The sequence below is a fragment of the Triturus cristatus genome, chromosome 1_2 (assembly GCF_964204655.1).
Source record: "Triturus cristatus chromosome 1_2, aTriCri1.1, whole genome shotgun sequence".
Taxonomy (NCBI): Eukaryota; Metazoa; Chordata; class Amphibia; order Caudata; family Salamandridae; genus Triturus; species Triturus cristatus.
In genome coordinates this window covers 941,392,135-941,418,154 of record NC_140580.1, presented here as the reverse complement: position 1 = coordinate 941,418,154, position 26,020 = coordinate 941,392,135, and the positions used below count along the sequence as shown (strand labels likewise).

At 44.8% G+C, this 26,020-nt stretch overlaps 2 protein-coding genes across 2 annotated transcripts in view; one reads left to right on the top strand and one right to left on the bottom strand.

The window, feature by feature from the left end:
- Positions 1 to 21,498, bottom strand: part of CLCN6 (Cl-/H+ antiporter 6) — a 206,788-nt gene extending 185,290 nt beyond the window's left edge. Inside the window, exons 1-2 of the mRNA XM_085609913.1 lie at positions 21,383 to 21,498; positions 2,675 to 2,734 (exon numbers count right to left, since the gene is read on the bottom strand). Of these exons, the coding sequence (XP_085466039.1) occupies positions 2,675 to 2,734; positions 21,383 to 21,451 (129 nt within the window). The 5' untranslated portion in view covers positions 21,452 to 21,498. The remainder of the gene's footprint in view (positions 1 to 2,674; positions 2,735 to 21,382) is intronic.
- A 628-nt stretch (positions 21,499 to 22,126) lies between these two features.
- The window catches only part of MTHFR (methylenetetrahydrofolate reductase), a 64,594-nt gene continuing 60,700 nt past the window's right edge, over positions 22,127 to 26,020 (top strand). The window contains exon 1 of the mRNA XM_085609909.1: positions 22,127 to 22,272. The gene's annotated coding sequence lies outside the window, so the exon portion shown is untranslated. The remainder of the gene's footprint in view (positions 22,273 to 26,020) is intronic.

Sequence of the window (26,020 nt, the reverse complement as noted above, 5' to 3'; positions counted from 1 at the left end):
GCAAAGCCTAAATATGCATTTGTTGAATGTTAATTTCCATCTGGATTGTACCCCAGCATGAGTTACTGTACTGCCTCCACTCTTATGTGCGTAGGAGAGGAAGGAACCAAGCTGATGTTTCCCTCGTCATTCCCCCCTTCTGACTGAAGATGTTTATAAAAATTAACTTAGGGAAGAGTGTGCCCCAATTACCCTGTATCCCTCTGTTTCTACCGTCAATTGTTGATGAGGCACAAGAGCAACGAAGGCTCAGATACAAGTAGAAAGGAGACCCCACATTTTTAGTTGCAAAGTGACAACATCTTTTAGAGTGCTTTCTTCAACAATGCCTATGTCAGTTGAAAGGCGAAAATGCAGGAAGTGCCTCACTTAAAGATTTCAGTAAAAGAAAATTACATCAGTTTTTTACCCTTCTATTACAGAAATATATACTTGTCCAATACTCAGTCATATCATGAAAACCCTGCCGACTACCTGGCACTACAAGGAGAAAGTCTGAGACGTTCAATTATGAATGTGTATCAACACACCCATGAGGGAAAGGAGAATACAGCGGAATTCTCTAACAGCCCAATGTTTAATCGGATGGACATTTCCATCTTTCTAAATTCGAAAACAAAAATAAATTTGGCATCGAAACTAATTGTTACTAAAGAATTGCCATGTTCTTGCATGAAAACCCATATTTGATAATCACCTCCAGATTTTATACTTGCTGAGCAAGAATTAAATATATATATATATATTTTTTTTTTTTTTCTTTTCTTCAATAAGAACAAAAGCGCCGCATTCACTCGTGTGTTTTATGACTATGGCGCTCTCCTCTAGGGCGGTGCATCCATTACGGCAGGGACACGCCGGTTTCTATTTTTCAATAAGAACAAAAGCGCCGCCTCTCGACGGCCGAAATTGTTATGAAGGATGCACTCACTCGTGTGTTTTATCATTTCAGGGCGATTTTATTTCAAAAGCGCTGCTTCACCCAACGCGTTTCGCCTCTCCTGAGGCTTGATCACGGGATGTTGTTAGAGTTACACAGACATCTTTTATTTCTACATACACCCATGTGTTTACTATTTTTCGTATGGTGCATTGTGGTTAATGTAGTGTGAACATCAATTAATCTGCCAATGTGCACATTTTTTTTCAAAGTTGTAATTTTTAAAGTGCTTATTTTACCAGTGCTAAAAAAATCTTCGTTCTGTGTGTGATTATTATGTGTTTTGAAAGCCTGATGCTAGAAAAAGTTTGTTTCATTCACACTCCCTAGTGAGTTTTTGTTTATTTTATTCACAGTTACGATTTTCGTGGTGGTGAAACGCGTTGGGTGAAGCAGCGCTTTTGAAATAAAATCGCCCTGAAATCATAAAACACACGAGTGAGTGCACCCTTCATAACAATTTCGGCGGTCGAGAGGCGGCGCTTTTGTTCTTATTGAAAAATAGAAACCGGCATGTCCCTGCCATAATGGATGCACCGCCCTAGAGGAGAGCGCCAGCGTCAAACATTGAGACACAATCGAGGTAACACATATATATATATATATATATATATTCAGCATCTCTTTCCCTCGGTACAGCCGCCGCTCACCAAACCAACGGGTGCGTCGTCTTGAAGGACCACCAAGGCAAGGTCCGCAATATTGTCTTTTTCTTTCTCGAACCGACAAAGATTGACGACGCAGTGTTCTGACCAAAAATTTATTGGAACAGCTTAGGAGGACGCGTTTCGCCTGCCAAGCAGGCTTGTTCACCAATAGTTCAACCATTTTTGAAATCAGACATTTTAAATCACGGTACATGAGTCACTAGTCACATGATAAGACTACAATTTCAATGTGTTGGAAGACAGACTCGTAGTTCGTAATAATAAACAACTACTATTCTCGCCGTTAAATTCATATAACGGCACGTAAACAACTGTCACACTATCTGCCATTCTAGTGTAGTGCTAATTTCTCAAATGAGCTAATTTAAGCATAGAGCAAATATATATAATTACATTTGTCATTTTTCAATAAAACTTTATCCAAAATTTGGCATCTTACTCGGTAAATCACAAACGATCATTCCTGAAAGGAGCCTAGCACAGGCATAAGAGTACTTAGTCTTTGCAGGTTAGGCTTTTTTGTCATCTATAATTCATTCACAATAAACTTTATACAAATAATTCTGGCCTTACGGGATGTATTCCCGTTGACATTTAAAGTCGCATACATATGAATGTGGCTTGTGCTTGAATATAGTATAACCCAAGTGGGTATGAATTCCACATTAAGTTAAGCATGTTGCTAGGCTTGGATTGTGCCCAAGTGGGCATACACTCATTTCTAATGATCCTTGTGAATATGATTCTAATACAAGTGACAAAATTGTTGCGTTTAACAAACAATCAACTTGAACTATATATATATATATATTTATTTATTTATTTTTTTGCAAATTTTGCGAGGATTCGTCAACCGGCGCCAAAGTTATTCCAAATAGAATGTTGCGGATTTCCTATGGAAACACGGTCCTAACTATAACTATCTACTGGCGACCGCCAGTAGATATATATATATATATATATATATTTCACGAGTTGTTTTATCTTTATCCATTACAATGCTCCTCCTGCATTTGATAGTAAAAAACTACTACCCTACTCCCAACAGAGTTCTTTGGTCACTCACCTCATAATCCTTACGTGGCAGAATCTCTTCATCCTCCTCCCTGGTTTCACCGAGGATTGTCTGAAAAAATAAAAAGTAGATGATTTATCGAATCTAAAAAGGGGTATGTTCACATCTGTCCACTTCATCTCCCAGGAGAACACCAGCCACTTGAATTCTGTTGCAGGGTGTGCAGAGCTGTCCAAAGCAGTCTCTCAGTTAATGGTGCATCTGTCTGAAACAATCTGTCACCGGTCAAATGCCACACACCTTTATGCAACATTATTAGCAACTACATACATGCATCTGCCCATACATTCTTTGTGCAGCTGCGTTAAGGTACCCTTGCAGCACCATATGTTACCAGCATATCCCCAGAAGCTAGTGAGGGCACATTTGTCCCTGGTATTTTGGCACAGCTGCTCACTTCTGTTCAGTACATTGTCAGCGAAAGAAGAGCACACATGTGTACTCACATTCTGTCGGCAACTGTCTCCTCATAGCTACACTGTATGGGCCCACCTGCTATGAACATCTGTCCCGGCATTCACTTAACAGCTGACCTCTGCAGATCTGCTATTCCAGGGCTTTAAGTCGGCCACGTCCCTCTGGGTCTCAGACCAGGTAGTAATTAAACAAGCATTGGCATAGCCAATAGGTCTCGCCTTTGGGACCTCATAAGTGTTTAGCCATGCAACACTTGATGTTGTTGCACCAAGGATATTGTGCTGGATAACTAAACACTATAAGGTCCCAAAGACGAGACCTATTGGCTATGCCAATGCTCGTTTTATTTTTGTCCACAGTAAGCACAGTTTATTCAACTTCTCATTCTTAGCTTTTGTTAGGTAGGCTGCAGGCGTGCTGTTCAGAAACAAGTCCCACAGCCAAGGCAAATGCCTGTTACTCTCACAGTGGAAGAAAAGCCAATGGAAGAAGCGGGCTGACCATTTGCATCCTGTTGAATGCTGTGAGGAGGGCAGCACATTTGTGAATAGCACTTGAACAGACCAATGGATGAAGAGGGCTGACTGAAAGTCCCTGTATGTATTAGTGGTTATTTCAAGTATGATTTTTTATGATTTATGAAAATAAGCGGCTGGCGAGACAGATAAAGTTGTCCCTAGGAAACACGTAAAAGCTAAAAAACAGATGAGGCACGCTTGTTAAATCATCCGAGACAGGGATGCTTAGTACAAGTTGACCAATCTTAGCCTTGCATCTAATGAACATTCGGTAGAAAATGCAGCCATTCCATGTGTGTTTCGAGCTGCCCCTTCAGACGAACACATTTTCTCCTATTTATACAGAGGTGTAAAAAGCATGGCACACTCTGGGGAGCTGGAACAGTCACAGGACCCTTGGCGTGTATTTTCACGTTGGTTACACAATGACAGTGTTGGCTCTGTGTCAGCCTGTGTTTTTGGTAGTTATCGTTAGGTAATCTCGCGCACATGCTATTTACTAGGGGAGACAACAGATGAGGTTAAGTGTTCGAGGCCTGCTCCCTCCCCTACTGAGCCACTTCCATTGGGATAACCCACACCCAGTAGACAGCAGTTTGCTTAATATTTAGTTGAGCAAAGCAGTGATTAAAACAGGGACAGTTGTGCTATACAAAAGCCGCATGACACAGCAAATGCAATGTATATTACTGCCACGATTATGTGGGTTCATCACTTACACAAAAAACATGGCAAAATAGAAGAATACAGCCAGCTCGGTGGGGAGAAACATTGCAGAGCGAAGCCTTCGAGCTAAGACTGCAGAAGAGAAACAGAGATGGGCTGCAACAGTGACGCGGCCGCCCCTGAAATCTAAACTGATCGCGATCATGAACAAAGGGGGGCGAGAAGATGGGGAAAAGGAAAATTAAACTAACGAGGAGGGAATGCGTGGGGGAAGGGGAGCAACACGGTGGGTGGAGGGCTGCTAAAATGCGGATCGCTTAAGCACGCGTAAACAACAAGCAGGAAGTGAGATAAGGGAGGGGGTAAGGCAGAGAGAGGCACGCAGGCTAACAAATGGTGTGCACTTTTGCGGCTGCTTTGATGTTCTCAGTGGCCGCGCGGCTCACTGAGAACATCAAAGTGGCCGCAAAAGTGATCACGCAGGCTGACAAATGGTGCGCGCACCCGGCGCACATGCACTGTAGTTGGAGGCCTGAAAAGCCACTAGTCTGCACTTCCAAATCCCGCTTACTAAAACTCTCGCCAGAGCAGCGCTAAAGCGCTGGCTCAGACGACACCTAAAAAGGACATTGAAACATGTCCCTAAGGGGCCCTATATTTGTGGCCTTAACTTTACAGGCAAAAACAATCTCTGGTTGGTTTATGATCTATGAATGTAAAAAACATTAAGGTAATTCATGCCAGCAATTTAATTACTGTTTATTTTTCACGTTTTGCTTAATCTTGCATTCTCTAAGAGTGTTTGCTAATTGCTAATGTATAGCCCATACTTTGAAATCCATGCCTCCTGGTGTTTATAATGGCCTATGATGTCTCGCTTTGGAGTGGACATTGAAAGAAGTGCAAGTTTCTCACAGTGCTTGTCAATCGGTCAGAAAGATGTCCTTGACATTTCTGCACACTGCACAAAGCAGTGGTCAGGTATACCAGTTGCAATTATGATACTGAGCAAATGGGTTTGAAGGAAGTACATAGTTGTCAAAATAATAAGGCAAAAGAAAATGCAGTTCTTGCAGGTGAGTGGGTGTGTTTTGTGTTTCGGGCAGTCAAGTGAAGGGGGTGTGAGAAAAAGAATTCAGTAGAGAGTGAAAGTTAGGAGCTAAAGAGGAAATAGATGAGGTGTAAGATATGCAGATGGAGGACATGTGGAGAGAAAAGGACTTACATGTCTAACAGGGGGGGGCATAATGGGAGTGATTGAGACACTATGAAAATGACTATGCCTTGCACAGGCCTCAGTAATATTTGATTTGGCCTCCTAATTTCAAAAGGAAGACATTTCCAGTATATACTATTTACTAGAAAAACATTGTTACTCATGTATCTTAAACAGCTAACAACCATTGACAGAACCATTAGTCCCGGCAGGTGTTAGGTGTATGGCAGGGTCGGACTTCGACAGAAAATAGGCCCAAAAATAAAAGTAGCTTCCATTACTGAATTAGAAAACCAAAAAGATGGCCCATGTCTGCAAATTGGGGATGTTTTGAACTTGTAAAGATACAATGTAGAAGTATTTTGCACAGTGTGGGAGATTTTATATATTTGTGCTTGCTGCAGACAATGTTTTAACATCAGGGTTTTCTACAGTAAAAACCAGCCCAGCAGACTTTAAAACCAGCTCACAAACAGCCACAAAACTGGCCCACACACTGACCTGTCAGACAAGCCCATCAGGCACTGCCTGACTGCCCTACAGGACAGTCCAACCATGATGTATGACAGTTGAGTTAAATATCCTGTTGAAACAGAAAAGTCCTCTGCATGGTAATGCACTTGCACCCCTGCCCCGAGTGCCTCAACTGTACACAGATATAAGCGAAAGCAAATGGCCAGCAAGGGGATAATTTACAACAAAATATTACAATTAAGTGTTCATGCATTTAGAGATATATATTTTTTAATATCTGGATTGATTTTGTCCTTGGTTTTTCAGTTCTGTTCATGCAAACAATCACATAACGGCTGTTCCATACTTGCATCGCCGATACTGTTTTTGTGAGTTATCTCAGAGTGTAGGAATATGCTCGCTCTGTAGGATACTTGGCCCCCTCCATCCATAACAAATGTGTTCCACTCAAATTGTACAGTCTATAACTTTTTTAAACTGTAATTTCCGCCCCCTGTCTTGTGCCACCTGAATGTCTGCACTCATTCGCTCTCCACCCCATTCCAGACCCCAGAGTAGAGGATGGCGGTCTCATAATCCAACAAATTATTTAACTTACTCTGGGTGTTAGTTAATAAAACTAATCAATCAGGGGTTGTGATCCTGCTCTTACCCCCTCCCTCCACCCCCACAGTTCATCTGATTGAGACAACGCTGCGGTTACGACCCCACTTCATCTCCAGCTACGAAGGTTAACAGCGTTTAGAGATCTATAATGTCCTAAACAAAATTCCCAGAAATCAATACATTGTCTGATATTGCCGATCACTGCTTAGAAGAGAACAATAAAGGAAAAAACAGGCGTAGCAGCAATGTAATTATGATCAATTGGTCTGTATTAAAGCAAGGGTAATAAGGGGTTCTATGAACAACAAGAAACATTTCTATCCAGCATGTTAGCTGTACATATTGCCATACATGGATTCACTGAGACTGAAGTGTGTAATCCACTCTTGAAACATAGAACATTCTTGGAGAGCATACCACTGTAATTCAGGGTATGTCTGAATGTTGATTGATCTATAGGAAAGTAGTGGAATGTGCATCAATGTTTTGGTCTCCTGTCGTATGAATACGCAAGACCATCCTCAGGACTAAAAGTAGTAGATAGTGAATGTAGAGGACCCCTGAAGAAGTTCTTTCATTGGAAGAACAATAGGAATCCGCTTATTTATTATGATACATGTGTTATTACGCAAGGAGAAATCATGAGACTACTTGTGGTGGGGGTGGGTGGGGCAGGACTTTGCAAATTACTTTTTGAAAACCCACCGCAACATGGACCCGTGACTGTAACATGGAATGGCAGAATCAGTGATTACTGAATAAGGACCACTATCCTGAAACATGAGCTTATGTCTAGAGATACTCAGCACTGCCTGAGGCATTTGTCTCCTAGGGCTCTCTTGAGCTACTAGTGCTGACAAGCACTGAGTGATGCACCTGCGCGCAAGCAGTGGTACTGTGACCTGAAAAGACTGCTGAGCACCATTTCCAGCACCACTAACTATATGTGTTACTCTCTACTGATGAAGGACACCTATGCTGACACATAAGCTTATGTCTAGAGATACTCAGCACCGGCTGTACCAACCAAGATGATAATTAAATATTGTTTAATGGAAGTAGGTGTTACTATGCATTGCATTTAGCACAATGCAGCTGAGGATGGAACGACTCATGGTGGCCATCAGACCTAGGACCCGCACCCACTCCCTCCGACCACGCCAGAAACCTTGGAATCATCACTGACAATAAGCTCACCATGAAATCACAGATCAACGCAGAGTCCTCCACCTGCTTCCTCACTGTGCGCATACTACGCAAGATCTTCAAGCGGCACTCTACGTAGCATGTGCCACACATCTCTTACAGACCATACAGAACGCTGAAGCCAGACTCTTCCTTGGCCTTCCCTGATCACACCCCACCTCAGGCAATTCCACTGGCTTCCAGTACATAAGAGATGCCAATTCAAGCTGCTGACCCACGCACACAAGGCTCTACACAACCAAGGACCCGCAAACATTAACCACCCCCTGAACTTCCACCAAACGCCGATAAGACTACGCTCTGCCTCCCTTTCACTTGCCCATACTGCCTGCATCTCCTGAAGCAGAAGTGGAGGACGCACCTTCTCTCACATAACAGCAAAGACCTGGAACAGCCTCCTCGGGCATCTCAGGATCAAAAACTCACTTCTGTAATTCAGAATGACCCTCAAGACCTGGTGGGCCCCAGTAAGTCTCCGGGAGCTTCAAGCACCTGGATACCCAATCGGGTGATTAGTTGCTCTTTATAAATCCTGATTGATGGATTGATGGATTGATTAATTGATTGAGTGAGTGAACTGGGTGCTGGTGTGTTATGGAAGGGTGTTCCTGCCCTGTTTATGTTATAGGTACACAGAAGATTGTCACAGTGGAAACAAATTTGAAGAAGTAAAAGAACATACATTTGTTAGTGATTCGAACAAATTTAACGACACCACCTATTTCCTGCATGTATGACCATCATTTAATTGATTATCCAAGTTTTCAGTCAAAAGGAAGATCAGCAATTTAAATCAAGGCCAAAAACATCACAATGTCAACATTTTTAAATATATATAGGTGTAAGGTACGTGATAGGTGCAAGATTTTGGGATTAGTGCAGGGCGTTGTGAGGGAGGGAGGTTGCGAAAATTTAGGAACATCCACAATTTGTTGAAGAGCCTAACCTGCCAATTCAATGGCCACAAAACTTAAATCAGACAACACAAAATAAGACAGCAGTTGTACATTCACTGACAATCTCCTGTGTTGATTGAAGACAGAAGTAAGTCGACGTTTCGACCCCTGTTAGAACCAGCAAATTGGTTTGCTTGGAGTTGGGGTCTTCATCAGGACCAAGGGAAAGGGCTTACACCTAGGGGCAAGGGTCAAAGATGTAAAAACGTAAGGTGTGTCTATCATAAACCATTATAATTAAGAGAGAAACAATGATAAAAATTACCAGCATCAGCAGCATGCATCAAGCTGGAAAATTGGGAAGGGGCCAATCAGTGCTCCTGGGAAAAAGGAAAAGAGACGAGGAATACCACTGAAACCATACTTTAAAATCACAATGAGTGTCCGTAAAACCTGAGTGGCGAAAAATACTCACCCAAGGTGTAGTATTCCAACTCTCGATAAGTGAGTCAAGGAAAGGCTTCAATCAACACAGGAGATTGTCAGTGAATGTACAACTGCTGTCTTATTTTGTGTTGTCTGATTTAAGTTTTGTGGCCATTGAATTGGCAGGTTAGGCTCTTCAACAAATTGTGGATGTTCCTAAATTTTCGCAACCTCCCTCCCTCACAACGCCCTGCACTAATCCCAAAATCTTGCACCTATCACGTACCTTACACCTATATATATTTAAAAATGTTGACATTGTGATGTTTTTGGCCTTGATTTAAATTGCTGATCTTCCTTTTGACTGAAAACTTGGATAATCAATTAAATGATGGTCATACATGCAGGAAATAGGTGGTGTCGTTAAATTTGTTCGAATCACTAACAAATGTATGTTCTTTTACTTCTTCAAATTTGTTTCCACTGTGACAATCTTCTGTGTACCTATCTATACCCGAGTCCAGTGGTCTACCGGGTTACCCCATTTATACATAACTCTCTATAGTGCAGGTCTTGTCCTGCGAGGGTATTCATTTTTAATCCTTTTTCATTATGTTAGGCAATGAGACGCTATCATACACTGAGGAATACATTACCACACTTATCCAAGATCCCTCCAACCTTTTCATTTCTTCGAATACCCCTAACATCGATGTGTCTCTGAATGAGAAGATCAACAAACTAGAGAGATTAGAGAAGAAGCTGATCCGCACCAGGCTGCATGGCCATTTTCTGACCAAATATTTACAGTCAAATGTCATACCGGTTGGTTTGCAGGTTAAAAACGAACCAGCGATCTTTGTGGATCAACCCAAGTTCAAGGAGGGCTTCAGCTTCGTGGCTAACAACTGTTCACGCCACTGGATGGTCCTGGGAGTTGAGACTGCCCTTGAACAGGTTGAATTATTGATGAAGGAGATTGCTGATTTAAAACGGGACATCTCTACAGATAATGCTCTAACGAATGCCAAGGAGGCTCTAGAACGCCTTGAGAAAACCATCAAGGAATTTGATGTCAACACACAAACCAAGAAACTGGACAAACTTTCTAAAGACGTCCGTTTTTATGATAAGAAATTGACCTATCCATACCTACAGGAAGATTACTACAAGCAAGACCAACAAGGTCGTTTCTTCAACAGAGGGAGAGGGGGCTTTCGAGGCACTTGCAGATTCACGAATTTCTCGGAGTCGTCTGGCTCCACGGGCAGTGAGGGAGAACAGGCAGGGAGCTACACATGGAACCAACCTCAGGATACTGCCTATTACCCACCCTCTGGACCGGCTTTTTTAGAAGACCGACAATGGCGACCACCCAGGGGAAGAAATGCGAATTGGAATTGGAACAGGGGACGCGGACGCGGCCGCCTACAACAAGTGCAGGGTTGGGACAGAGTTCAGCAACAAGGGATGAACACTGCCCAGAAGCAGGTACACTTCCCTCAGGAACCACATGGGGAAATTCAAACGAGACGCCGAGTCTATCGTTGGTAGGCACATCAAAGGATCCCATCATGAACCTGTCTGACCATATACTTACCGATGATGAACACCGGATTTTGAGTAAAGGCCTATCATATGTTCCTACGACCTATCCCAACAAATTCAACCTGCAGACTGAGTTACACCGATTTTTTCGAAAAATACGGTTACGCTACTTCTTTCGTCAGGCTCCTGTGAGTACGACCACATCGTGTACTGGCCTACGCACTCCCTCTACATTCACACCTACCTCTCAGATGGTCTCACATCGGATTTTGACCTACGAAAGTACTGTACTTAAGGAGGCACTACGAGTCTGCTCCACTAGAAAGTATGTCAAACATAATGTCACCTCTGCGGAACGAAAGGCCCTGGATGACTTGAGGAATAACCACTCTATTGTCATCAAACCCGCTGACAAGGGTGGAGCCATCGTATTACAGAGCGTGGATAACTATAAGGAAGAACTTTACTCTCAATTGAATGATGGTATCAGCTATATCAGACTCAATCTAAATCCCACCAAAAAGATCAGTACCATGATCCTTCGAGTAACACAAGATGGCCTTGCCCAAGGTTTCCTTTCGAACCTGGAGTTCCATTTTTTGAATCAGCCTCAGCCTCGTCTTCCAACAATCTACACCTTACCCAAGGTACATAAAAACCAGGAAAGGCCACCCGGCCGCCCCATAGTCTCGGGGTGTGGCTCAATTCTTGAGCCCCTGTGTAAATACATCGATTTTTTCTTGAAGCCTTTGGCAGAGAATACAGATTCGTACCTGCGGGACACGATGCAAGTTATTAATCTGGTTGATGGGATGCCTTTCGATCCAGCCACCCAAATTCTAGTGACACTGGACATTGTGTCCCTTTATACCAGTATCCCTCAACAACATGCATTGGAGGTAACTTTGAAATATTTGGAGACAAGAACCCAACCGATGCAAGTTCCCTCGGATTTCATCATTAAATTGCTCAACATAGCAATGACACAGAATTTCTTTTTCTTTCAAAATGACTTCTTCATGCAAACGAAAGGCGTGGCGATGGGTGCCAGCTTTGCCCCAGACCTGGCCATTCTGTATATGGACAACTTCGAGCAGACCTTTGTCAGTAACATCGCAAATCCGTTCAGTCAAAAAGTCAAGTATTGGAAACGATATATCGACGACGTCCTGATGATTTGGACAGGCAACGACCAGGAACTGGATGAGTTTTTCCTTTGGTTGAATGATAGATCGGTTGACATTCGGTTTACCATGACCAAGGACAAGTCTAGTATTGATTTTCTTGACATCACCATCAAGGCTATGGACGATTGTCTTTATACAACCTTGTTCCGTAAAACTACGGAAAGAAACACCTTATTGAGGTATGGAAGTCACCACCCTAGAGGACTACGCGATAACCTTCCTTTCGGCCAGTTTCTGAGGATCAGGAGGAACTGTTCCAGAAAAGATGATTTCTTCACGGAATCTAATGACCTCATCCTTAGATTGATCGAACGCGGCTATCCTCGGAGGCTTGTCAAGAGGGCCCGCAAGAGAGCCTGGTACAACCATAGAGACCTCCTCCTCACTCCTAAAGTACGGACGGATGATCCTAACAGACTAATATGTGTCACGACCTTTAACACCATGAGCAATGATATCCGCAAGATTGTCAATAAACATTGGCACTTGGTGTCAGCAGAACTACAGCTCACCGAACCCCCAATGCATTCTTTCAAGAAAGGCAAAAATGTCCGCGATCATGTGGTCAAGTCACTCTTGGAAACACAGCCTAGACCAACAATTGAATCGCTATGGCATCTTCCAGCCCCTACGGGCCATGTCAAATGTGGACAGTGTAAAGCCTGCAATCTGACCATTGAAACAAAGACGTTCCAACATAACAACTGTACAGTGGATTTAAAGACGCTCACCAATTGCAATACTAAGAACGTCATCTATGCGATAGTCTGCCCTTGCAATAAGATTTACATAGGCCAGACTACCCAGAAAGTGAAATGTAGGATACTACAACACTGCAGCAGGATAAGATGTAACACTCCTGGAGCACCCATGGTCGACCACTTTAAAACATGCAACCATTCCCCTGAATCGATAAAATGGCTGGTAATTGAAGCCATAACACTGGGCGTTAGGGGTGGTGACCTCGGCTCAATTCTCAACATCAGGGAATGTAAGTGGATGGACCGCTTTGACTCTGTCCTTTGTGGCCTCAATGAACTTGATGCAACCTACACCCAACTATCTTTATTAAATAATGGTTAAGCATCACGATACTGAAGGCTATACATTTTAAACTGTCTAGTCTAATTCATGGTCAACCCCACTACACAAAGTATTTGCTGTGGCTTTAGGTGATGCGATGTGTCCATTTCAAATTACAGTTAAACCCATTGTGCACTATAATTGCTGTGTCTTTCAGTGGTGTCATTTGTCTTATGATATTCTGTATGTTGGGTAATCGGCAAAAATGTTTTTGAGCGCCAACAAGGAATGTATCAATTATGCTCAATGATATGGTTGCTTTCGTATCACTCACTGCAGTAACCATATTATCATAGTACTGTGGTTATGAACCTAGAACCAGCAAATGGTCCCTGCTTTACATGAGCTGACATCAGAACAGGCAGCAGTACACACCCCTGAATTCCCACCAATCAGGGCGCAATCCCTCCGGGTGTGCGCGCGTCTGTTGGGTATTTAAATGGTCATGTGACCCAGCTCAGGGTTAGCTGTCAGACTGACTTACGCGGCCTTTGAGGTATGTTGCTGCCTGCAGCCTCTGTGTTTTCGCTTCCCTCTCTCTCCCGTTTACGCATTAATGCGGCTGAAAGAACTCCCGGCTCTGTTTGGATGTGTAATCACATCCGAACACGTGGCCACACACACCCCTGAGTCTCCACCAATCATGGCGCAACTGTTCCGGTTGTGCGCGCGTCTAGTCCGTAATTTAATAGTCATGTGACCAAGCCCAGGGTTAGCTGTCAGTACACTCGGCGCGGCCCTCGAGGTATGTTGCAGTCTGCTGACTCAGTGGCTCCCTCCGTTCCGTCATCGCATTAGTGAGGATTGCTACACCCTGTGTGGAGATTGTCTTCCCAGATTTCGTTTAAAAACTCCCGTATGCTCTGTTAATGTCAAATGACGAGCTAGACATGCGCTGCGATTTAATTCTGATTCGTGTACTCACCCTTTTCCCGCGTAATATAATTAATGGTTCAATTAATCCTATATGCGCTGCGTTCTCGGATATGATCCGAGTGTGGGAGAATAATTCTCCTTTCCTCACCCCCCTTTTTTCCAGCTTTGGACACTAATGGATCCTTGCTTGTGCTGATTTATTCAGCCTTTCCTTGACTCACTTATCGAGAGTTGGAATACTACACCTTGGGTGAGTATTTTTCGCCACTCAGGTTTTACGGACACTCATTGTGATTTTAAAGTATGGTTTCAGTGGTATTCCTCGTCTCTTTTCCTTTTTCCCCAGGAGCACTGATTGGCTCCTTCCCAATTTTCCAGCTTGATGCATGCTGCTGATGCTGGTAATTTTTATCATTGTTTCTCTCTTAATTATAATGGTTTATGATAGACACACCTTACGTTTTTACATCTTTGACCCTTGCCCCTAGGTGTAAGCCCTTTCCCTTGGTCCTGATGAAGACCCCAACTCCAAGCAAACCAATTTGCTGGTTCTAACAGGGGTCGAAACGTCGACTTACTTCTGTCTTCAATCAACACAGGAGATTGTCAGTGAATGTACAACTGCTGTCTTATTTTGTGTTGTCTGATTTAAGTTTTGTGGCCATTGAATTGGCAGGTTAGGCTCTTCAACAAATTGTGGATGTTCCTAAATTTTCGCAACCTCCCTCCCTCACAACGCCCTGCACTAATCCCAAAATCTTGCACCTATCACGTACCTTACACCTATATATATTTAAAAATGTTGACATTGTGATGTTTTTGGCCTTGATTTAAATTGCTGATCTTCCTTTTGACTGAAAACTTGGATAATCAATTAAATGATGGTCATACATGCAGGAAATAGGTGGTGTCGTTAAATTTGTTCGAATCACTAACAAATGTATGTTCTTTTACTTCTTCAAATTTGTTTCCACTGTGACAATCTTCTGTGTACCTATCTATACCCGAGTCCAGTGGTCTACCGGGTTACCCCATTTATACATAACTCTGTTTATGTTATATGCGTATGCTGGGTGTATGTGGGCTAGTGAGTGGTACAATACAGGAAGGATGTAGTGCTGTGTAGTACATATGTTACATGCACGTGCTGGGTGTGTGTGTGTCTGCAAGTGGTACAATACATGGCTGGCTCCGAGTTCCATTTTGGGAGAACCAGGGCTGCATGGTGATATACGTGGCGAGATGTGTGTGTTGCTGCATTACTGTTGGCTGGGTGGGACACACTGGAAAGAGGGAGAGCCCAGCTACCTCAATCCACTTCAAAGGATGCTCTTTGAGTCAGAGAGAGGTTTATTTATTTATTTTATTTGAAATGTTTTATATAGCGCTGGCTAGATCCAGAGGTATCAGAGCGCTTTACATGAGTTTCAGACCATAGTTACAAGTTACAAAGTTACACGGTTTCAGAGCATAGTTACGTAGTTACATGCAATTAAAAAAACATATACGTAAGGAAAAAAGCAGGCAAGGGTAGAGATTCAGGTGAGAGGGATTAGGAGCAGGGGGGTAGACAAAGAATGAAAGAGGGAAAGAGGTAGGGGGGACGGGTGAAAGAAAAACTACCGGGAGCCGAGGAAGAACAGTGACCAACATCCGGTGTGTTGTGATCCCAGTGGAAATGGTGTCAATCCCGCACCTCCGTTGAGTGGGGCTCCCTTTACGCTGTGGACTCTCTCAGAGGGGTCTCTGAGACTCCAGGGCATACATACTGGATCCTTCCCCAACAAGGGGAGAGGGAGTGCTTTGGCAAGGGGCGCCATACCTAAACCTCCGCTGTGTGTGGCTCCCTTGACGCGGTGGACTCTCTCAGAGGGGTCTCTGAGACTCCAGGGTAGAAATGCTGGATCCCTCCCCAACAAGGGGAGAAGGAGTGCTTTGTTAAAGGGCACAAGGTTACATTAGTTACAGTTGCAAAGACCAATAAAGAAGAAACAAGTCCCCAGGAGAGGAAGGAGGGGGGGGGGGGGAGTTACAAGTTTCATTAGTTACAGGGTTACGTAGTAAATCATTAGTAGACTAGTCCTCTGGTGCGTAGGGAGTAGGGGGGAATAGAAAGGGGGTAGGGAAGCAGATTTAGGTCTGGCCGTCCGGCCATGGAGGGTAGTACGTCAGGGGAAAACACCACAGAGTCAGAGTAGGCAGGTCACCAGGACGGCAAGGTTCCAGAAGATCCGTAACATCCAGGGCCGGACTCCCTCACTGCATTGGGTCGCATTAGAAAAGGAACAAGACCAGAGGAGGGGGCGAAAGGGTGCCTCACAGTGACGATACCTGAAAAGAGGGGTGGAGGAGATTCCAAGAGGGGATTGATTAAGGCAATGGACAGAATGAAGAGTACAAGGCCCTGGCAAGCGGTAGGAGATGATCAGAGAGTCTGTTGAGACCGCAAGATGGAGGATCCAGGACATGGACCTCGATAAACTACACATGATGCGGGTTGAATGTCTTCTGCTGGGCGGATGCCATTCCAAAAGCCGGTATAGCTGAGTATGAGGTCTGGACCATTGCTGTCGTCAACATGCCCAGGGGACTTGTGCCCCACTGATTTGAGTGCGAGCGCCACTTGAGCAGTCGTCATCTTAGGGCCAGGCAGAGCCGAGAACCGGAGCGTGCCTCCAAACTTGTAGTGCTCAAAGGAACAGACATTAATGAGAACCCTGTATGGTGGTTACCTTGTTGAGACTTGTGTTGCACTCTGTCTGCAATCCGTGCATGAGGAGGGAAAACGGAGCTCCGCTATGCAGCAAGCGCCGCCAATGGGCACTCCGCCATCTTGCGCCCAACGAGAGCGCATCCGACCCAATGAACTAAGGGCTGCTTCACTCGATCACTTCTTTGCCCCACCGAAGCTCGACAGATCCTGAAGATGCCTCACAGCATAGGGACACCAAAGCCGATCTCAGGTTCCGTCAGATTCACTGAAGTGCAGCGACGGCTGCACTGTTGTCTCCGTATCGGACGGGGAGACGCGGCCTGGCAGCCTCAGGTATCGTCGATTCTCGGCATCCTCAGGACGATCGGCAAGCCCGGCGATCGTTGTCACCAATCAACAGGACTGGGAGTCTGGGAATCCACAGGACACGATCTCTCGGCAAGGTGAGTCTCAGGCGGGCAATGTCCAGGGGCAAAAGCCAAAAGGCAAAACCCCAGCCCGGGAGCTCCAGGTCGGAGCTCCTCACCTGGCGGCCATCTTACCTCAACACGATAGTGTTGAAAGTAAAAGTCGTAGAATGGAAAATCTTGTGAAGGTACATAGGGAAATATGCCAGAAGACCAGATTCGGGGGGTGGGGGATGCTCCCAATTTGATTTTTGAAGCCAAAAATGTTTTATTTTAGCTGTCTTCCGCCTAAAATTCCATTTGTTTTAATGTATGCCATGGGGGGAAATGAAGTTCCCTGATATATTTTTCCAAAACCTCCCTCATGTTAGTTTTAAAAAGTTGCTAAGTATGCATAGATCAAAAGAATAAAGTGATTAAGTAGGAGGCCAAGTTTTAGTTCAGAAAACACGTAAAGTTACTTAAGGTGATTATATTTATTTCATAACCTATTCGAGTGAGAAAGTATCAACCACTGCCGTACTCCTAGGGGGCAGAGGAGGGTGGAATAAGAGCTCAGTCGTTAACCTCAATCCTGGTGAAGGGGAAAGCTTGTGTACTTCTGTTGTATTTCCCCATTGGTATATCAGACAGGCTCTCACTTCCTCTCACCAGTTTCGGGCAGCTACACAACCAAGCCAGGTCACAAGCAAGGGGCTTGGGCAAATCTCAGGAAAGAGATGGAGCTGAAAACAGAATCATAAAGAATAGGGCTGTGGCCCTGGGCTAACCTTTTGAAACACAGAAAGTAGAAAAATTAGTTATTGTATAGTTAGTTAAAACCATCACAATGTCCCAATACATAAAATCCATTTTCTCTACATGTTAAAAATACCCCTATTTCTTAAAAAAAAAAAAAAAAATATATATATATATATATATATATATATATATATATATATAAATAAAAGGAAGAGTGAATATAAACAACTGGTACCACATTAAAATTGGATTCATTATTTCTATTTACAACTGTATAACTCTTAAAAGACGGAGAGATGAAACTAAATGATGTTTGTGGCCTATATCATGGTTTCATTAAGTTCTCAAAACAGGTTAGAAATGTTATCAGTTGGCAGATTAATTGCGGATCCTTAGAGTCCAGACTTTTTAGTATTGCGAATCTGCAGGTGTGGATACCGCTTTCATTAAACTGTCTCCTCAGCAAATAACGGCAGTGGTACCCTAACACCGGGCAGATACATATTAGATGTATGAAGTCCTGTATTGATGACCCACATAGGCTGCACATATCACTGTGGCTATCATCGAAGTGTGAAGTTCTAGCCACTCACAAAACCTGTGCTGTGGGGCTATCAGGCTCCTGCTGTGACAGGCTGCTTTCTGGAGTAAGAGAGGGCACAGAAGTGGGCACTTCAAAAGGAAGCAGACCCCCTCCTAACATAAACTTCACATTCTCAGACTCTAACTCACATGTGAAATCTGAACATGGGCTATAAGTAGGGGAGATTAAGACGCCAAAAATGATCAATTGTCAAGCAGCCAGTCTGTGAGAAGAAGAGAAGTTCTGCAAGACCAGGACTGAGGCCTGCAAGTCTCCCTGATGGGCGAGGGAAGATTACCCAGGTAATCCAACACCAACTGTCTTGGAGGCTGGAGTACCAGCGCCTGCTTGCTTGCTAAAACCAGTATGCCCTGTAAGGAAGAAGAGAGCGTTGGGAGCGGGGTCCAGTGGGGACTCCTCTTGAGTGGGTTCCCTTAGTTAGGTGTGAGGTACTTGAGGTCCACCGAGCAAAGCCCACCTGACCCTCAGGCAAAGAAATGATCAGAGACAGTCACAGCAGCTCCAGCACTCACTGAGGAGGCGTGCTCAGGGACTCCGATCACTCCCATCCTACAGACACAGGTAAGACTAATTTCAGTCCAGTCAGCCATGGGCGAACTGGTCTGCCAGATAGTGTTTCGACGCTGGAAGGCATTTGACTTTTATACAGGTCAGAGTGGGACTCAGACTAGTGGGGCTTCAACTGAATGCCGCAAATAGTGAATGGGGAGTAACTATTACTGCTAGAACAAGGAAGAAGTGGGAGTCAAGGAACTGTCTACAAAAACACTGGAACCCTGACTGCAGGTGGCTATGGAAGTAGTCTGTGACTAGACAATCATTTATTGTTGCTGTTATGTGTATTTTGAGTTGTGTGCCTGTGTTCACCCCCCTGTATGTACCTTCCAACCCCCATTCCCCCTTTTCCCTACAAGCCTTGATCTGTTCGACCCACACTACTACTTGAAATCAAATACTGAAGAGGTACTTGGCCCAGTTGCTCAGAGTAGGTCGGCCCTGGGATATCAAGAGTAAATTGCCTCAGCCCCCGCAGCTGGGCCAAATAGCTACTGCTCGCCCTGTGGCCCTCTGAATGGGGTTCTGATATATGCAATAACAGAAACCTACTGGTCGGTGGCATACTACGAGAATCACAGAAATGTAGTCAATGTGGCCGCTTAAGCTGCAACCCGCAATTACATAGGCCATGCCCCAGTTAGAGACCGCGCCCCCTTACACTTTTTCATCCCACCTAAAGTCCTTGTTATCCCATTATCACAGCTGAGGTACACAAATATGTCTTGTGAATACTTTGGGACCATTTTATGCAATCCAAATGCTCAAGTGTTCACAAGTGTGTGTCTATCACCATCGTCCTCCCTGCAGCAAATGTGCTCACGACACCTGCGTTCATAAGACAATCCCACTGGTAGATGTGAGCACCTATAGGCCCTTTGAACTTCCAACAGGTGAGCTCCATACTTATCTTTATGCAAGTGCTAATAGAGGGTCTTGTACATTTAATAGGCACACATCTGTCTACTTACTTTTCTTTGCAACTAACGTACGCGTGTATTTCATCAGACGTTTTACGTACACATCTTCCAGGTGCTCTTTGCACATCTGCAGCAGTCATTCTCCCAGTAGATAATGCGCATACATCTTTCAACAGCATTCTTCCAGCAGTTTATGTGCAACCAGCGGTTCCTAGTGTTCACAGCGCTTGTGCGCGTTTGTCTGAATGTGTTCAGCAAAGCAGAGACCATAGACATCTGGCCGCCACTTCCCCCAACAGCCGATGCAGACACCGGTCACCGGCATTATTTTGGCAGGTGATGAGCGCCCGTGGGTACACTCGATTGGTTCACAGTTAGCCCACTACCTTTCTCAGCAACTGCCTTGTGTATACCTCGCATGCCTTCTACAAACAGCAGGTGCCAACATTTCCATTTCTCAGTCAGTGCTCGCATGCTGCTTTCTTACAAGAGTTGATGTATACAAATATGTCAAATGTATTCGCTTAGCAGCTGATGTCGGCATATCTCGCAACTGCATTACAGCAACAGCTGAAGCACATCTGTCGGACGCTCTCTTTCACACGATATGGGAAAATCTATCCGTACATTATTCTCATTGCTGGTGACCACAAACACGTCTCTTTTACTTCACCGCAGATGATGTGCAAGCCCTCAGAAACTGACGAACAAACATGGGACCCTCTGCACTAACAGCTAATACGCTTTCGACAGCCATCTATAGCATATTTGTAGCTGATGCAGGTATCGATCACCTCCATTCTACCGGCCTGCAAAGACGTGATTCTTTCAGAAGCTGGCATACCCATATAAAAGCGAAGCAGCCGATATGTAGTCTTTTAGCAGGTGACGTGCATATCGCATGATTCTCCAAAGCTCAGCGTGCTCAAACACACCCGGTCTTCAAAGCAGCTTCCGTGGTCAAGTCTGCCACATGCATTGTTCCGATAGTTTACATGAACACACATACCAGCAAATGCTAATAGTATGTGTGTGCATGTTAACTATCGGGAAGAATTCGAATAAAGGACTTATTGGGTGTGTCCAACGAGGGGCTAATGGGAGAAGTTTAGTCAGATGAAGAGAGTGACGATGTCGAGCAGTTGGGATGGGTCAGAGATGGAATGGACTGTCGGTTAGTAGTCGAGGTACACCAATAATTGGACCATGTGTAGGTGCAGCAAGGATGCAATGTCTAGATCTGCCCACATCATCTTCTGGATAGGATGTAGAGAACAAGCGCCTAGCACCAGTAACTTACATTTTACCACTCCCTTTATTTTCACATTAGCTTGTGTTCCGCTTGTTCTCTACATCCTACCAGAAGATTACGTAGGCATATCCAGACCTAGCATCCTTGCAGCACCTACACTTGGTCCAATTATTGGTGTACCTCGACTACTAACCGACAGTCCATTCCATCTCTGACCCATCCCAATTGCTCGACATCGTCATTCTCTTCATCTGACTCAACTTCTTCCATTCTTCTAGCCCCTCGTTGGACACACCCAACCAGCCCTTTATTAAAATTCTTCCTCAGTTCAAATCCCTTGTGTCATCCATTCAGAATCTTGCTCATGTGAGCGCAATATCTCACTGACCAGTTCCTCAGGGGCACGACCCCCACGCTCCCCACAGCACCCACAACCGGATTCTCCGCAGCACGCCATCTCCACCGCTACCAATGACAGATCACGTGACTCCTCAGTGTTCACTCGCGTCATGTGACCAATACGGAGCGATCAGGACCCAATTAACATAAACACAGGAAGAAGAAGGACCAACGGTTGCCATGGAGACTGTGAACACATGTACCGGCAAACAGTTCTCGGACTAGTGGACGAGGCAGCGATTATACTAGCAAGGCTAAGGCGTTTATTTCATCAATTAACCTCGTCAGCAGACTGAAAAGAGGGACAACTAAAACCATGGTACAATTCTTAACGTTTAGAATCTAAATTCAGAACTTTTGAATGATCCCGAATCTGTTAGTTTGTCAAGCCCTGACTCACTAGTTGCCCTACACTCAAATAAACCCCAAGCAGTTACCTCACTCGTAATTCTACAACATATATTTATCATCGCAATCGCACTGTATACCAATGTACCAAACCCTGTTTTCAGATGGCAACCATCATTGCTAAGATGGCCGTCTTATTGCGACAGGTCTGTTTTGCCGTTCAGTTAGCAATATAGCTGACGGCCATCTTGAATTATGCAGCCGACCTCATTCTTATGATTATGCAAATATCACTATGTAAATATATTTGTACTCACGCCCCCCTGTGAGTCTCACGTGATGGTTGTTGAACCCGTTGCCCCTGTCACTGCTTGCAAACGTCAGCGGAGTCTAAATGTGAAAGTGGGGCGGAGTGAAGGGAAGATGCCAGAAAGGACAGGAGGAGGAGCAGACACTAGAGAAGTTGGAGGAGGAGTGAAGAGCGCAAGTGCAACAAAGGTGTTACCGGGAGTGAGTGCTGGTGTAGGGAAGGTAAGGAGGGGTGACGATGGAAGTGGGTAATAAGCAGTAATCTTCCACACAAAACCTAAAGCCCCCTTTATTGACTCATTCCAGTAGCCATGCACCTCGCACGTGCTCGCCGAACAGGCAGTACCGTCCAATCGTTCATCACATACTCCATACATGCAACACCACAGATTTCGGTTTCAGCTCCCTTTTTTGAAGCACATAGTAGATCTGTTTTAGATTTCCTTCTCCTAAATTTGAACCCTCAAGATTGCAAGTTATTGAATTTAAATTCATGTTTTTTCTCCAAATCGTACTTTTGCCAAATGTTTGCACGTGTACCCACTACAATCACTCAGTGGCTATCTCCAACCCTTACAAGTGCCCGGATAATCACACATGCCTTAATAGGTATCAATTGGTGCTCATACACTCAACGCTGAATTAATGGTCTCAAATGCTCACACACCAGTGCATGATACCCAGTATGCTAGACCTACTTCAGTTGCTACTTCGACTTCGCAATTTGTTCTGCAGAGATAGCATTCAACAATGATAATGATTATATTTTGTATAGTTCTTCGTACCATAGTTATGCCATTCCTCACCACGGTAAATAAAATGTTTTAGTATTACCCCATTTAATGGTACTCTATTCACTGACCTCCAAATGGTGCAAGGTTCACTTGGTCTTGCTTGGATTCAAACTTATCACCTCCAAATCACTGCATTTCTCAGCTGCAAGCACTGAAAAGCACCCATGTTTGTGCAGTTCTCTTTTAATACAGTCCCTACTGCATTTGCCACGGTTCCTCTCTTTCTGCAAATTTCCCCATGCTGTAGCTCACCCTGTCAGACTCGGCATTCCTTCCCCTGAGAGAGTCTGCATACCTTCTCTGGCAGATTCTGCATACCTTCCCCTGGCAGATTCTGCATACCTTCCCCTTAGGAGAAGAAATGCAGAGTCTGCCAGGGTAAGGTATGCAGAGTCTGCCAGGGTAAGGTATGCAGAGTCTGCAAGGGGAAGGTATGCAGAGTCTGCAAGGGGAAGGTATGCAGAGTCTGCTAGGGGAAGGTATGCAGAGTCTGCCTGGGGAAGGTATGCAGAATCTGCCAGGGGAAGGTATTCAGATTCTGCCAGGGGAAGGTATGCAGATTCTGCCAGGGGAAGGTATGCAGAATCTGCCAGGGAAGGTATGCAGAATCTACCAGGGGAATGTATGCAGATTCTGCATACCTTCCCCTGGCAGATTCTGCATACCTTCCCCTGGCAGATTCTGCATACCTTCCCCAGGCAGATTCTGCATACCTTCCCCTGGCAGATTCTGCGTCCCTTCCCCTGGCAGATTCTGCGTGCCTTCCCCTGGCAGATTCTGCGTACCTTCCCCTGGCAGATTCTGCGAACCTTCCCCAGGCAGATTCTGCATACCTTCCCCTGGCAGATTCTGCATACCTTCCCCTGGCAGATTCTGCATACCTTCCCCTGGCAGATTCTGTATAGCTTCCTCTGGCAGATTCTGCATACCTTCCCCTGGCAGATTCTGCATACCTTCCCCAGGCAGATTCTGCATACCTTCCCCCGGCAGATTCTGTATAGCTTCCTCTGGCAGATTCTGTATAGCTTCCTCTGGCAGATTCTGCATTTCTTCTCCTGGCAGACCCTGCATCCCTTCTCCTGGCAGACCCTCCATCCCTTCTCCTGGCAGACCCTCCATCCCTTCTCCTGGCAGACCCTCCATCCCTTCTCCTGGCAGACTCTGCATTTCTTCTCCTGGCAGACTCTGCATTTCTTCTCCTGGCAGACTGCATTCTTCCCCTGGCAGACTCTGCATTCTTCCCCTGGCAGACTCTGCATTCTTCCCCTGGCAGACTCCGCATTCTTCCCCTGGCAGACACTGCATTAGTTCCCCTGACAGGCACTGAATTCTTTCTGCCAAAAAGACATTCCATTGGTCCCATGGCAGATGCCACATTCATTCTCCTGGCAGATGCTGCAGATCTCATCACCCTGCCCCCAGGATTCATTCCTGCAGCAGAAACCCAATTTCCGCTTAAAAACAAATGCTTCATCCATTTCCCTCCCTTTGTACAGCAGGCACTATGTTCCTTCTCCCCCCCCCCCACCTCGACCCCAAATCCACCAGCCAACCGAAGCATCATTCTTACCCATGGCAGATGCTGCACTGATACTCCCCATAACAGATGCCACTTAATTCCCTACAGATACCACATACATTCTCCTGTCAGCACATTCATCCCTCCCCTAGCAGAGGATGCATTCATCCTCTCCAGGCAGATCCAACATTCAGTGCCCCCAGTGGACACCAAATCCATTCCCATGGAAGGTACCATATTTAAACCCAGCTGGCACATTCAGCTGTCCTCTTCAGGATATGGCGGATATCACAATCAGTCACCACCACCCACCTTTGACTGGCCACTTCCCCTCCTCAGGAGTCACCCTCCTCCTCCTCCCTGTTCAGAGGTCATCTGCCGCCTCAGTCCATGTTGAAAGGCTTCCTACTACCCCATTGGGAGGCCCTCCACCTTGTTCCCCTCTTTAGGGGCAACTTTCTGCCTCCTTCTGCCATTGAGATGCCCTCTTTTTCTGCTGCTCCATTGAGAGGCCTACCATCTCTACTGACCCACCATCTCATGCAGAATTAATGTGTTTCACTTCCTTCTCAAAAACCCTCACTTCTCTTCTTATCCCCCTGCAAATGTCCTCTTCATCCACAGTCCTGTCGCAGCTCCTTCTTGATGGATCCAGAGTAGTCATTTACACTGAAAATATACTAAGAGTAGTTCATCAATTACTTAATTGAACTTCATTAGTAGAAACCTTTAAAGATCCATCCTAATTACGCTACAGAATCTGACAACTCAACAACAGTGGTGTCAAACATAGGTCCGTTCCATAGTTACAGCATAAGCACTTACTGTGTAATTGAGATGAGTCTAGATTCCTACTCCAGAATCCATGATCGAGAACATTGTGTTAAAGTGAAATGGGGTCTCTATAACGTTGGATGGTGGGTAGCCTAAAGCTGCTGATGGCCATTTAGAACACAAGCAAAGAATTGTTTTAAGATCACCAGTTTTTCTGACCAAAACATGGGATCTAGATACAACATTTAGTAACATTTTGAATAGCTTGGGTGAGTGGGGTTTGTTTTACGCAGCTACATCAGCAAATACTGTAATCAAGGACTTGTCACTACCATATGTAGATATTTGGCCCAAACCTTTCCTTGTATTCTTCATGCCAATAGGGCTATAAATAATTAATTTCCTAATTAATTAATTCCTGCACTATACTACCTCTGTTTACACTGTCTTAACTCAGAAATTGGTCTAAAAGATTCCAATGGCCCAAAACGTGGCTATTGGAACTGCCATAAAATTTAGAACAAGCATTGCCATATCCAATAGGTCTCGCCTTTGGGACCTTATAAGTGTTTAGCCATGCAACAGTTGCATAACTAAATACTTATAAGGTCCCAAAAGCGAGACCTATTGGCTATGCAAAGCGGCCGTGCGGCCGCTAAAGTGAAAGTAATCGCGGTAAAGTGCGGCGCGCGCGCCCGTGCACATGCACTGTAGCTCTAGGCTGGCCTGGTAGCACTTTTTGGAGCCCTCTCAATGAGTCTCGCCAGACCAGCGCATGCGCTGGGTCAGGCGAGACCTAAAAAGGGACCATGTCTCATAAGCCAGAAAATAGGCAGTGATTTGCTCTGAAGGGTGAATTTACTTGGAGGTTCTGATGAGTATC